At 35.4% G+C, this 15,497-nt stretch overlaps 2 protein-coding genes across 2 annotated transcripts; one reads left to right on the top strand and one right to left on the bottom strand.

Annotated features, from left to right (window-relative positions):
• Nucleotides 1-503: 503 nt before the first annotated feature.
• LOC104893391 (plant cysteine oxidase 1) lies at nt 504-11,339 on the bottom strand. The gene is made up of 5 exons (XM_010679493.4): nt 10,815-11,339; nt 5,225-5,346; nt 4,884-5,040; nt 4,570-4,770; nt 504-856 (listed from the first exon to the last, which is right to left on the bottom strand). The coding sequence occupies exons 1-5, from the start codon at nt 11,032-11,034 to the stop codon at nt 723-725; spliced, it is 834 nt and encodes a 277-aa protein (XP_010677795.1). The 5' UTR covers nt 11,035-11,339; the 3' UTR covers nt 504-722.
• A 2,942-nt stretch (nt 11,340-14,281) lies between these two features.
• LOC104893430 (uncharacterized) lies at nt 14,282-15,262 on the top strand. Its single transcript, XM_010679538.1, has 3 exons — nt 14,282-14,638; nt 14,687-14,811; nt 14,902-15,262. Exons 1-3 carry the CDS (start codon nt 14,282-14,284, stop codon nt 15,260-15,262), a joined length of 843 nt encoding a protein of 280 aa, XP_010677840.1.
• Nucleotides 15,263-15,497: the final 235 nt, after the last annotated feature.

The raw sequence follows: 15,497 nt of genomic DNA, 5'->3' as shown, positions 1-15,497 counted from the left end.
TCAGGGGTATAACTCTAATGAACAAGTGTTGTAACTCTAATCCAATCGTGTGGTTGAGATTCATTCTCATTTCTCATGTAAGGAGCATTCTCATGTGATCCTGCCCCTATAATATATATTATATATTATATATATAATATATATATATATATATATATATATATATAGAATTAGGTTCATATATATATATATACACATTACTCGCTCTGTTTTCTTTTGTTTTTCCTATGTGAGGAAATTGGTCAAATTAGAAAGAACTTTAGGAAACGAAGAGAGTAAAATCCAATCAGAAGCATATGCTAAAATGAAAACATAAAACCAATGTAAGCCTTAGACCATTTTCAAATAATTCCCGTGTCATTGGTGACATTTTTGTACTTAGAGAACTTTTACAAGTAGAGTAAAAAATCGATAAATCAATAGATAAGTAAATAAAATCGCTGAAAACTAAAACAAACTAGAAACCAGTTTGTGCATAATCAAACATAAAGGTGAAGGCGCTCTAAAGTGAAGCATTAGTCTTTCTGATAAAGTATATGTACAACGCACTATTATCGGATAGATAGATTATAACCTGTGGTTTAAAAAACATCCAGATCCATTTTCCCCAAAAGCAAAGAAGCCAACAGAAGGATTACACAAAAGCGGGGGAAAGAAGATCCATAAGCAAAGTAAACAACACAAACAACGAACAAAAGAACATGGAAGTATAAGAAACGCAGTTAGCTGGCCGCGGTCTCAATAATCCTAGGACCTAAATACTCTATCCCGTCCATCTTCGAGTTTTCTGGCATCTCAATCTCTTCTAACCATCCGTATGAGTGCTCATCATCTTTTAGCTCTTCGAACTCTTCATCTGCATTAATAACATTTCATTGTTAACAAAAGTTTGCATATTCACTTCAAAATGTAAAAAATAACTGCAGCTTCATGCACCTTACATTAGTCTTTCGGAATGTAGTATACTAAAAAGTAGCATAACTAAAAGAAGTTCCAAACTGGACCATAACCACGGTAAATTAATACTTTTAAAAGTATATATATTATTTTGGTTGTATAATACATGGTTTACAATAGAAGTTTCCTAGTGGTACTACAATAGATATACCCCATGTGCACTAATCGTTGTCGCACCAACAGATCTAGTGGTACTGATAGATGTTTAGTGGTACTAAGAGATGTTCTCATGGTAGTAACATATGTTCTGGTGTATTAGAAGATATTCCCATGGAAGTGATGGAACTAACAAATGCTTTAGTGGCACCATTTTTTACTTTTGGTATTACTAAGAGAATCACAAAGGTACTTGGAGATGGTGGTGATACTAAAAGATGTTCTAGCATTACCATATTTTTGTTTCGGGTGGTACTTAAGAGAGATTTTGTTGGTACCATAATTGCTTCTAATGGTACTAGGAGATCATGTGGTGGTATAACCATAGTCTTGTGAGAGTCCAAATTGGACTCCAGTAGTTAGAGATCTAGGTCTCTTCCATCAACACATGGTGCTAGTTAACTATATATACTTCACTTTGTTTCTTTTCGATTTACACATTGTGTACTTTGACACTATTCCCCTCCAAGCAAGAAGAAACATATAGCTAGAAGTGTGCCTAAGGTTAGAAAATCATAGACAAAGAAAGAAACAACAGACTAATCGGAGAGCGAGCTCAAAAGCTGGCAAAAAGGCAGACAGCAGGCTAGAAGCATGTCCAGGATGTGAAAGTGGGCAACCATGCAACGGGTTGTGGGTTGGTTGTGGGAAGTGGGAGAGAGGTCCTACGACGATTAGGTCTCGTGAGAAAGTGTGTTGTCTAGATAATGGTCCCCATTTGGGATATGTTGGACTAAAGAAGCTAGCGAACGAAAGTGGAAATTTAATCTGATCAAAGGAGACTAGTGAAGTGTTCCTATGATGTGGTGTGATCTTGAGAAGCTTGTGCGTTCTTGAGAAGGTATGGGTTTATGTTCTACATAATCTGGAGATTGTTGTGACATAGAGTACTAGCAATTTATGCACGCGATGAGTGCCTCAATTTCTTAGAACATAATTTATAACTTTTTTGGACATAAACAAAAGTAAATTTTGAATACAAGACGTTTTTTGAGCTAGCTAATTTTGTTGATTAAGCCTATATCACTTAACCAACCCGTCTTTTATTATTTATTTTATTTATACTTTCTTTAAGATTTTTAAAATTAAAATTGATGAGCGATAGAAGAATGTTATGCAGATTTGTTAAGGATTTCTTATATTTTTATCAACAAAGTATTTTGTTTTAATTAAATCATTTCACTTTGTTGATTGATTGTATTTTCCTTTTTGATTTACTACTTGGTTGTGTATTGATTGATCAAATATTTGATTGATATAATTTTCTTTGTTAATTTTTTTATGCTATATTTGAGTTTGATTTTCTTTCATCTTTTTTTGGTAGAGTAGTTGATTACTAAAGGGTAATTAAGTAAATTTACTGGGGGACACCATAGCTCCCCCTTCCCTTATATAATAGAGATCATACATTTCTGATGATCGTAGATTGTTAGTAATACAATAGATTTGGTGGTTCTCCCCCTACTTGGTTAAGTGAAGGATTTTGCACTTAAATACTGTACTTGAATTACATATTACTTTATGTTCCTTCCACCATTCTTAAATAATTGCAACATGTGGGGGTTGCACATTTTTTAAGGAGATGAGAGAGATAGAGAGAGATGAAAAAAGGAAACCATGTGAAGGAGAGAAATAGAGAGAAAAGATGGTCAAATTTATTAATGTTGCAATTAATATGGAATTTCCAAATAAGGAAAATGTTGCAATAATAACAGAACGGAGGAAGTATCTGATATTACATACCGTTAATTATTGATTTTCACAATCCCCTTTTTTTCCACTGTGTAATGTGCCTAACACATATTGTGTATGATTTTGCTTTTCGACAGGTCCACCATTTCAACTGTTTTACCCGGGCTATTTTATATTAATTATTAAGGAATTCGATTGAAATTGCTGGGCTACTTGGATTGGATAAAAGCTATCTTACCTAGAAGACTAGATACTTGTGTGGTACAATATAGGAAGCAATTTTTACTAGGAAGTTGGTTTTCACATGTAATTGTATTTCCTAGGAAATGTATGATCTTGTATGTTTGATCATGGGAAATTTAACGTCCCATGGGAATTTGACTTACCTAGGGCCTAGGGGGACCTAGGTAGGAAAATTCTTCCATCGAACCTCCAACGAAGTTCTAACTCCCATCTTTTTTTTAGCCAAACAACAAAACTTTTCTTCTATTTCCAAGGAAGTTTCACTTCCAATGTTTTCTTTGATTGACCAAACAAAATTTAAGGGTCAAAGTATTGGCACCAAAAGAAAAGGGTCAAAGCAAATGATAAAAAGAACAAAGAACAGAGGGTAAAAAATTCAAAAAGTTGGTTAATGATTCAAATCCGATCATAAAACTTTGGTTCATTCAACTCCATATAAAATGGAGAAAATCCCATATCCTAATCTAAGGTGAGAATGAACTTACAAAAGTCACCCTAAACATCTACGCCAGTTTCTTACATGCCTTTAATGTTAAATAACTTATTTTCTAGATGATCCCTCTAGAAGAGGTAACTCTAACAATAATTAGTTCTTTTTCTATTTCTGCTTTGCTTTAACAGACCTAATCAAACAAAAAATGTGCTCATTGAAGCCTTTGGTAAACTAAAATCATTATTTAATCCCTATTTCGCTTCTCTCTAAAAAAAATAAATAAGAAGATTTAGTTACGATTAGAAACCTTTCACTTTTATCTTCAAATATGGATCTCTTACTTGTACTCATTCAATTGAAGTATTGATCTAATTTAAAAAATTTAAGAAAGTTATGTTTCATAATTCCATAACCAAAAATATCCATTTTTATTGTGTACTTTCCCTCAAACTTTTGATGGAAAGGAAAAATTCCTTGTCAGAATTAAATCGGAACAAGGATCAAGCCGGCAGATCCCTTAACTATTATAGGGTTATTAGAACGAATCACACTTCTACCGAGCACATTGCACTCGTTACAGTTGGAAGAATATCGAAATGAAACTTTTGCTGTATATTCTATCGGATGTGACTTGTGACCAAGACAGGATTGTAAAAGTTATCACGAAATTTACGGTATTGATGTTATTGGTAGGAGGATTCAATAATATATGAAATATGAAAAGATGGTAGTATATAACTAATAAGTGATCTTTTTTTTAAAAAAAATCTTTTTGAGTTCATAACTAAAACATCTACACTAATATACAAAAAGGTGTTCCTAAGCAAGTATACGTGCCATGTGGAACTCTGTTAGTGTAGCTATCCGGGCCCGAGACACACACTAGTTAGAAGAAAAAAGGTGCTGAAAAATGGAAGAGCAGACGGAATAAATGGAGAAGGAAGATAATAAAAAATGGCATGTTGGTTTCATTTTAATATTATGCTAGCATTTTTTGTGTTCTGGTAATATTCAACATGCACGTGACTGGTTAAGGGTTTAAGGCTGCCTGAATTTAGCAAAAATCAGAAACAAGAGCTGAAACATGCCTGGAGATGTGGACAGAATTTCTTTGTAATAACTGCAGTCACGGCCATCTTCTTTTGAGTAAGGCGGTCCAAGGATATCCAGCACAGCACATGGTGTTATGGCTGTAAACTCATGGATATTGCCCCCTGAGGTTGGATATAGGACTGATGTGTTACACGGAGCAGTGAAGACACTGTTAGCTTTTAATCTTGCTAGCCTCTCTACAAAAACCATGAAAAATCAGTCAGAAATCTATTAGAAGTTTTTCAAGGAAAAGAAAAGAGAAAAAATAAAATATGAGACATGAGACATGAGAAAAGAGAAGCCAGCTTACTTGACGAAGGCTGGTTGCTACATTCCACATCTAAAGGATCAGCCCAGTCATATGCTTTGATATGCATTTCACCTAAGAGAAGTTTGTTGAAAACGGTCATTTCTGGGTGATTGTGAAGCGGAATGACAGCTGATGCTGGTAGAAAGAAAATAACCAACTGCAAATTGAGAAAACCAGTCTATCAGAAGATGTCAATGTATATTTCACATCAGATTTTGACACGCAATGCTGAATGCCAAACATTGGCAACATAAATATTAATAGTATGTTTTTATATGAATAATGAATTATGTACTAATAATAATATCAAATAGAAAACCAATTACCAATACACGACTTACAGAAAATTGGCGACACTTGTAAACTGTGGTGTATGTGACCCTTGGATTTCTCTTAACACTACCTCCAGGCTTGAAAAACTGTAGATCTTTACTCAGTCCGAAATCTTCAGGTCTCAGACTATCTAAAATCACAAGGATCAAATAAAAAGTCAATCTGAAGTCCTGAAATCTGAATCCACTATCAACTCAATGCAGATTGGTAACTTTTGCTTCCAAATCTTATAAATAAATGAGGCAGCCATACTCTATAATATCTCAGAAATCAAAATCCAGTATCTTCACATCATAATTAGGATAATTCTAAATCAACCATTTAACTAGTCAAGCTTGAAAGAAGTTGTAAAACCAATAGTAACTTCCAGAACGAGATGATCCCCCCCCCCCCCAATGGCAGATAATATATAACTACACCTTTCATAAATCAATTCATCGTCCAGGAACAAACTTGTTTACATCTCATTATTGTTGGAGCTGGAGGCAGAAAGGTCGGTATTGATTATTAATTACTGTGTACAAAATAATAATCAGGTTCACCTCTATATAGCCCTAGCTGATTTCTATGAAACTTCTCGAACAGTAACAGTACTTTAAGCATAGACACTGACTATCATATTTCTTTTTTGTTTATAAAGATAAGGAAAGATAACACAACAGAATTATCAACTGAAAAAGCATTGCACAAAACTGAAACAATAAAACTGCCTTTCATCAACTTAAATGAAGTGTTGAAAAAGCCATTTGTAGAGGGGGACGGTACAAATGTTTATTGTCCACAAGAACCCCCATTGTCTCCGTAAGTGAAAGCCAATAGGAAAAATGGTGAGAGATCACAAGCCCATTCTCTTTTCATTATATCCCTGTAAGAAAAAAGAACTAGAAAAAAAAACTACTAGAATAGCTTGTAGTTTTCTTAAACTACTCATTAACTACCACCCACTAAGTTCCCATAAACCCAACACTGCAATACTACATATTTGAAGTAGCGATAACGTAAAAGCTGTCCACAGTGAATTGAAGCAGTGATGGTTTTAAACTATACAAGAAGTCATACTGCAAATAATACCAACATAATTCTATGCTCGCATGATCCTCCGCCAAGAGCAAACATAACCAGAAATCCATGTAAGACAGCTCTATCCAGATTCACACTTGTTCTCAATAAGTTACAGATTGAATAGTGAGATGACTCCAGATTTCTTTCTGTAAACCATATCATAACAACCAGAGCAACAACCATTACTTCCCACAAGTCTATAGCCAATGGTGGAATATTCATGGGAAGGATAACCATGTACTTCCTCTTTCTCTGTTCCATAATTCATGCAATACTTATTATTTCAAGGTTAAACTTTATAAACTTTGACAACAAATTCTCCCTGTTATATAGGAAAAAAGATAGTCATGTGAGATATTTTTAGATTCATCTCAATGATTTAGTTTTCTAATATCAAAATTCAAATTTTTAACTAATATACCATTGAAGATATTAATGGTCAAAGTCGTACATTGAAGATTGTGAATTTGTAAGTGTTACGTAAATTATTGAACTAAGGAATTTTCAAACTTTTTACTAATATACCATTGAAGATATTAATGGTCAAAGTCGTGCATTGAAAACTGTGAATTTGTAAGTGTTACATAAATTATTGAACTAAGGAAGTATATGAAATAATATTTAGTATAGTAACGATAAAAAAAACTTTTTTTGCCGAGCCTTCATCAGAAACTTCTTGCTGACTCCTCGAAGCACAGAAGAGCACAACCAATGGGACATAAAACATCTATTAACTCAATGACGCTTTCAACTTTCTCATACATGGACTAGATTGCATCAATTTCTAAATTGGTCCTAATATCCACGCTTCTATTTAGTGAAGGAGGAAAAAATATTGATAGTTTATCTTCCAATTGATGGGCTTTGGATCCTCCAAAGTTTCTAATAAACTCTCCACGTTAAAGTTAGCATGATCTAATCCATTTGAATTAATGGCCAATAAAGCATCTCCCCTACAATCTCTACTCCTCACCCAACCACTACCATGGTACCACCTCCCTCTCCTTCCCCACCCACCCATCCACCTCTCTCCTCTTATCCACCAATCCCAGCAGCCTTTTTCCCTTCCAGATTCTCTCTCTCTCTCTCTCTCCCCTCCCCTAAGTAACCACCACTACAGGACAAATCTAAGCGCTGCTATGGCCACACACTAAAACAGAATCAACTGGTCCAAAAGGAACAAAATAGATATTCACAGGTAATTAAAGACAAAAAAAAAATCTTTATCTTTTTAGGAATATTTACTAGGAAAAAGTGTTTCCCAAAATTTCCTACCATGAGTGGAACTTGTAAAAGATATACATCACATAATGGAGCCAAGAATGTCAATAAACGAGCCACTAAAAGACATCATGTCCTCATTACTTTTACTTCGGGTTTCATTCAGTAGATCTTGCAACTGAGCAAAATAACAGCATTTATCTAGTCGGTCTTACTGTTTCTATCTTCCGCTTCATTTCTTCACACAAACTCCAAGCCAGAAACTCTACTTCCATCAACAGAAAGGTTCACAGCCCTACTACCTAATTAGGGGTCATCTCATTCAGCATAGTTAAGAACTGAAATAACAACAAAACTTCACCTATAAATGCTAAAACTAGTAGTAGTACATCTGCATTATAATTCCACTACCAGAGAAAGGAAAAGAACAAAAGCCCAAGGTGTGAATATGGTAACTAATAATATTCTGCTGTATGGGTAAAAGTAGATTCTTAGTGAAGGCGACATCTCAAAACAATGAAAAACTAGCAAATTGCCAACACCATACTCAAAGTGAAGACTGATGGGACACCATTAACATCAAAAGAACTATCCATGTACCCAGAAGTGTTGCTCCTACTCAAAGCAGAAACTTGCACACTTAATCGATGTGCTAATACCACTGCCACGTAATTGCACCCCATTGGCTTACTGTAGTTTGACTAGTCAATTATCCACGCTAACACAAGCTATTTGCTAAACAATAATTTAGAGAAAAGATTCAGCAATGAAGTTGCTAAGAGCAAGATCTTAGCTTATCTCCTAAAAAATACTCTGTCAGCCCTTAATAAGCAAAATATCCCCGTGCCATAAATTATTGTGAGATAGTCTCGTAAACGATTCTTCTAATTGCTACTCACTTATCGATGTATCTTCGCATGAAAGAGAGTAATCCAATGCAGGAACATCTCCACTTGATGCAGACTCGGTATAATTGGAAGTTTCGGTTCGGCATTTTTGTGAACCATAACCGTTTAAACTAGTTGCCGCCTAAGCGGTTAACCGGTTAAATTAATACTTTTTGGGTTTTTCTACGTTTTGGGTGCATATAAATACACATTATACATTATATTTTCTTTTATATATAATGTGTATACCTCTACTCCTACTTTCTAGTAATTGCAAGTTTGAGATAGTTCAAATTTTGAATTATAAGCAATTGATCTATATGATCTAACTCTCAGTGACTCGGCCCAATAACAAGTATGTTTTATTTTCTTAATATTTGGCAATATGTAGACAAATTTATCAAACTAACTACAATATAAAAAAATCACAAAAAATTAAATGAAATGGAAAATATTTTGGTTTTTCGATAAACCAGTTTTTAAAAGATCAGAACCATAACTATATTGTTTAACCATTACTTTTGCCGGTTTTCAGTTTGGTTATTTTCTTAGGTTTTTCATGAACTTCCATAATTAATAAGGCACATTAGGGTGCGTGGCTAGATCGACTCCTACACCTGCCCCTAACTCTTCAACTCTCTATTGCTAATTTTGCTCAGATTTTTTCCTTTTTACTTTCCGTTGTTTTGAAGTGAAATTTTCCCTTTTTGGCCCTTTTAGAGCTTCCTTATTTCTCATGATTCCATCTCTCTCACCCATAAGATTCAATTCAAAATTATTTATATAATAATTTTGTTTTGGGGGGGTTAAAAGAGAGTATGTTAACTCATTAAGTAGGCGCAACCCAATTCTTCCTTTAGGACACCAAACACTAACTATCTATCAAGAACATCAAAATTCAAACCAATGGGTAAGAATCAAACACAAGTGCCCTCTATTGGCAAAGAAGTATGCAACTTTATTTGCTTCCGAAATAATAATGAAACACATCGAGAGCTCTTATTGTACACATTCTAAAAGTCCATAATTTAGTAAATTCTTGTTCTACATTTTTTATATTTACCAACCTTTTATTTATATATGGTGGCGGATCATAAGTGGGGAAGATGGGGGTCTGGCTACGCAACTGCATTTCATCACATGAATTAAATGTTGGCACAAAGGTTGAGATGAAAGTACTTAGTTACTAAGAAAAAGCTTAGGTTGGAGGTTCGAACCTTGCAACCTAGATTTGTGGGTACTTTTGTTTATCAAAGTTTCTTCTCTTATCATTTTTAGTGCTTTTCTTTTAAGTTTACCTCTATTTTTGTGTTTCAAAGTTTCTTCTCTTTTTATTTTAAGTGCCTTTCTTTTCTTTTATCCTATATCTTTGGCTTCTATTATTTGTCTAATTTTGGAATATGTTTTTCATATATTGTTACTATCTTCTTTTTCTTTTCAAAAAAAGAAACAAAGCTTATGTTTCTCCCACTGTAATTCGTACTTTTTTCCTCAAATCATTCCTAACAATCATAAAATATAAGCTATTTTTTTGTTGTGACTTAAAAAGCAATTTGCCAGTTTATTTAGTCACTAATGATGAACTAATCAATCAATTTCTTAAAAATCCGTCCACTTACGAGGTATTTTTTTGAATTCCTTGAAGATTTGATAATGGCCAAATATATAAATGAAAAAAGTTGCTTAAAATTTGAATGGGTACGATTGAGATTTAGAATAATTACATTAACTACAACTTTTTTTGCGATCATTAATGATACTCCTGTTATTCATCGAAAAAATTGGTGTGCTCTTATAAGCGTTTTTATTCATAAAAAAATCATCTACTTGGCCCCTCTTAAATAGTTGATCAAGATCCACCACTGTTTAAATGGTCATTTTACAATATTATATGAAAATTTTAGCCCATTGAATAATTCCATTGGATCAAAAAATTATATCTTTAACTAATGTTTTCTCAAATAATAGGGCCCAATCAATACAAAATTTATGGGTCAGCCACTAGATTGAAGAGTGTATTATGAATCTCATACAACATCCTCAACACATTATCCTTAAGCTAGCAATACTTGACATGAACTATTGCTTTTGAAATTCAGTATGGTTTCGTATCTATGAATAGAACAACCCACACATAGATCATTTCAAAAAAGGAAAGGCATACAATAGAAGGAAAAACAATGGCAAATAAAATATGGTAAAAAATCACAAGCTAAGTTATTCTTTATTTTTAGACGTAGCTAACTTGAAGAAAACGACAAGCAACAAAATGCAAACACCTTTTAGCCAAAACAACAGATAAAATTAGCAAGAATCATTAAAATGTGAAAGATTAGGCAAAAACTATCATACCCACATAAAATTAAAAAGCTAGAAACACAAATAATTAAGGGATAAAAACAATAGTATAGAGGAAAAACGTTCTCACCAAGTATGTGGCAAAGATTTTGAACATCTTGAGAAGCAGGAACAATACCAGGACCTTTAAAAACTTGTTTACAAAAACTATAAAGCCTTTGCAAAGATTTAGATGGTGTAATCGATGAAGAAGATGATCTCCTTCTCACTTTTCTCTTCTTAATAACCTTACCATTAACATGGCCAATAATCTCTCTCCTATGTTCAACCAACCCACCATCCATTTTCATCTTGTAAATAAAAATTTCTTCTCTTTGAGGTATTTAAACAAACACCTTGTGTGCAAAGTTTGTGTGCAGAAGAACACAGTAAATACAGTTGGTTAACTACGTCTTATTGCACACCTGTAGATCTGTATTCTGTGGGAGTGAAAGAAGATGGGAATTTGAGAAGAAGGTGTGTCTGTTTGATTAAAGGAAAAGTAAGAAAGATTATAAACAGAGGGAGGGGGTGCAAAACCAGGGGCCATTAAGGTGGAGTCGAATTGGAGAGGAAAAAACCAGCAAGTTTGGGTTGATTTTTTGAGAATAATAATAGTATAATGGGTTTTAGATTAGATATGGTTTGGAAAGAGACTGACTAAGGATGCAAAAAAGTGCCAAAACTAAAGGAGTAAAATAATAGGTATAAAATTCATTTTGCGTCCACGACCCGCTAGAAAAAAAAAAGAAAAAAGTTGTTGCTGCTGTGAACCTGTGGTGCGCTTAGTTGCACGGATTCGGATATAGGAAGGGCTTTGCTAAATTACGCTCTAAAGCTTCCTAGTAACGTTCTAAATACAGTATTTTCATAGCGTATTTATATACTTGTATTTCTTTTCTCTTTCCCCTTCACTCACTCACTTTCTCTCTCCTCTCCACCAAAACCGCCACCAATTTCTCTCTCCTCTCCACCACAACCGCCACCAATTTCTCTTTCCTCTCCACCACAACCGCCACCACACCACCACCACCACCACCACCACCACCACCATCTTCTTCTCCAATTTTACACTTTTGACCAATTTTCTTCAATAGCAATGTGCTGGCACCACCAACACCGCCGTACCCCCGACACCACCACCACCGCCGTACCCCCTGTCACCACCATAGTACCCCCAGTGTACCCCCGACCACCACCATCCCCTTCTTCTCTCCTCTGTTTTCTTTATTTACTTTGAATTATTTTTAAAAAAAAAAATTCAGAAAAAGGGGAGGCGTCCACCATGGATGCCCCACCGCCAGTGGAGGCGTCCATGGCAGGCGCCTCACCATGTGGTGGAGCGCCTGACATGGATGCCTCCACCGGTGGTGGAGCGTCCATGCTGGACGCCTCCCCTTTTTTAAAAAAGAAATTCAAATCACTGTCAATGAAGAAACAGAGAAAGAAGGGTGGGGTTACGGCGGTGGTGGTGCGGCGGCTGTGTGTCGGTGGTGCGGCGGCAGTACTGGTGCGGCGGCAGTACTGGTGCGGCGGCGGTGGTGCGGTGGTGTGTTCTACCGATGCCTAATGGTGATGTGGGAGAAGAGGGGAGAAAAGTGAATGTAGAAGACGGAAAATCTGAAAATGAAAAAATACGTATATTATACGTATTTAGGGAGTTACCAGGAAATTTTAGGGCGTCGTTTAGCAAATGAGTATAGGAACGGGTGTGTATGTGAAATGATGGTTGGATATGCAACTTGTAATGGTAGACACTTATAGGGATAATGTTCTTTTAATCTTTTCACTAATTCACTATGAAATAGATTCAGGATTTTTTAGATTGCGAAAAATTAGACTGAACTAAACTAAACTGCGAGAAACATAATATAAGAGAGTAACTTACTGAAATGAACTAAACTAAATTGCGAGAAACTGAATTGAAATGAATCGAAAATAAGTCCAAGAAAATAGGATCTTCGTTTGGGTCTTGTTATTTGCAGCCTGTATCTACTAAACACCACCCGTACTTTTGTACGTATTATGTAACTGTTTTTTTTTTTTACATTTTTTACTTTAAAAATATATAAATGTACATGAAACGAACCAACATTTGGGTTCCACCGTGGAGGAACTGACCATTTAAAAAAAATTATTCTACCACAGAGCAACCGCACTTTTTTTCCGGTTCCACCATGGTGCAACCGGAAAAATGGTTGATTCCTCCATGGTGGAAACGAAAAAATGATCCTGTTCCATGTGAACACTAAAACAATAAAACTTTTTTTAACAAAACTCTAAGGAAGAAGAAGAAGAAGAAGAGAAGGGGTGGGAAAGGAGGTAGTAGTGGTAAGGAGAGTGAGGGGAGTGGGTGGTGAGAGGGAGGAGACCTAAGGGGGCAGCGAAGGGTGGTGGTGGTGGACTGGTGGTGAGGAGAGTGAGAGGACTAGAGGAGCGGGTGGTGAGAGGGAGGAGACCGAAGGGAACAACGAAGGGTGGTGATGCTGGAGCTCGGTGGTGTTACGGAGCAAGGATCTGGGATATGGGGAAATGTGAATGGGTTATTGTAATATCTTAAAAACTTGAACATGTTAAGTAAATAATTAATTATAATAAGTAGTTAAAATGTAATTTTTTTATTGTTTCACTAATTAAGAAAAATATAATAAAATGATTATAGAATTACAACATAAAAATTACCAACTTAAAAATGTTAATACCTAGGTGACAATAATTTATATTTCACGATTTCATGAATTAAACAAGGAGGTTAGTTTTGTTGATTAAATCAATAAAAATATCCTGAAAACTTAAACGTGTTTAAGATACTTCCTCCGTATTATAATACTTGCTACACTTTCCATTGTGGGAAGTTTCACGTTACTTGCTACACTTCCTTTTTAGGCAATAAACTCTCTCTATCTCTCTCCTCTCACATGGGTCCCTTATCTTTTTACTTTCTACCTTTCTCTTCTCCAAAAATTGTCTAGGAGTCCGTGAATTGAGAAGTGTAGTGAGTAATATGAAACGGAGGAAGTATCTAGATTTGTAGACTTTTATGATTTTAGTTTAAGTCAATGTCAGACTCTGATTAGTAACTAAGTTTCTATTTCTATTAATCAAAACTAATGTTGGATCCATATTATATTTCATGTTATAATATGTTTAAGTTTATGAATTTATCTTGCCTTGTATTTTCCTCATGAAAGTACGACAGTAAAGCGCCAACTGTCTAGGTTCCTATGCTAATAATCGATTAACCAACTTGATAACGTTGATTAGAGGTTGGGGCGTTACAGGTTGGTTAAGAGCAAAGGTTCTCGGTACCTCAAGTAAAATCTCAAAGGTTTTACATTGGTAAAGTAATCTTGTAAAATGAGAGTCATCACCATAAATTACAAGGTTTATATAATATGATAATATGCATAATAGATAGTGTAGTTAAATAAGTGTTTAAAATTGAAAATGAGTGTGAGTGTTATGATCGGGGAAGGGAATGTTTTTATATGATATTTACGATGATATTTATGCCTCGTTTAACATGTTATGCACATGGAATACGTGATGTTTTAGCACATGACAACAAGTGAAAGTGGACCTACCAACGGAGGAAATGGAATTCATGTGTCTAAAGTCACACTTGAAGAAATGAGGGCAAGGCTAGATACTTTCCGAAGTGACCCTATATTCGAAGAAACGCCTGTAAATATTAATGAAAATCAGGTGGATATAATGAAGCTGATGGTGGAATTCTCACAAGGAAACCGACCAAGGGCCAAGACAGAGCAGGAAGAATGCTCCAACATGTTCAAAAGGTTTTCTGCTCATAAGCCGCCTACTTATGATGGAAAACCATACCCCACCAAGTTCAAGGAATGGTTGAACGACATGGAGAAACTCTTTGATGCCACTCAGTGCCCAAACAAGTGGAAAGTTAAATTTGATGTATTTTACCTAAGAGGGCAAGCTGATCTATGGTAGAAAACTGCTAAAGAAATACGGAATCAGCCTGGATATGGATGGGAAGGCCTAAAGGAGGCTATGAGAAACCAGTTTTACCCCCAGTCTCTGCAGCTCCAGATGGAATATGAGTTTATCCATCTGAGGTAAAGGGGTATGTCAGTTCTGGAATATGCTGTGAAATTCAATGAGTTAGATCGATTTGCTCCTAATCTAGTATCTATGGATCGTTAAAGGATGAATCAATTTAAAAGAGGTTTGAATCTAGATCTTCAAGAAAGGCTTGCTGCAAACATGAGTAAGTCTTATCAAGAGTTATATGACCGGGCTATCAATGTTGAAAGGAAAATGAAGCTGCATAAGGACGTGTATGAGGCTGGAAAAAGAAAAGGGAAATCTCATGATGACCACTTCAGCAACAACTTCAACAAAAAGCCGAACACGAGATACTCGGGAAATAATCAGAAGCAAATTCCTCGATGCAACAATTGCGGAAGACAAGGCCACATGGCAAATGAATGTCGTAGGGGAAGTGATCAATGTTATCGTTGTGGTAAACCATGTCATGTGATTAAGAATTATCCAGTTCCAGATTAGCGAAGTGGAAACGTCGTTAGTCGTGGTCAAAGAAAGGGTCAGAACTCTGGTTATGGTGGGAATGCAGGCAATACAAACAAGAACCGTCCATGTGGACCCCCGCGGGCTAGAAGAGTGTTTATGTATGTTTCTAACCATGTTTTTGCAGCAAATGAATAATCATAGGCTCGAATTTGTAGAATGCTCCCAAGTTTAAATCAAGTGATGCATTGCAACAAGAGTCTTTTGCATTATA

This window comes from Beta vulgaris, chromosome 5 (genome assembly GCF_026745355.1).
Source record: "Beta vulgaris subsp. vulgaris cultivar EL10 chromosome 5, EL10.2, whole genome shotgun sequence".
Lineage (NCBI taxonomy): Eukaryota > Viridiplantae > Streptophyta > Magnoliopsida > Caryophyllales > Amaranthaceae > Beta > Beta vulgaris.
Note: the sequence above shows the minus strand (reverse complement) of the source record. Positions and strands in the feature narration are given on the sequence as shown.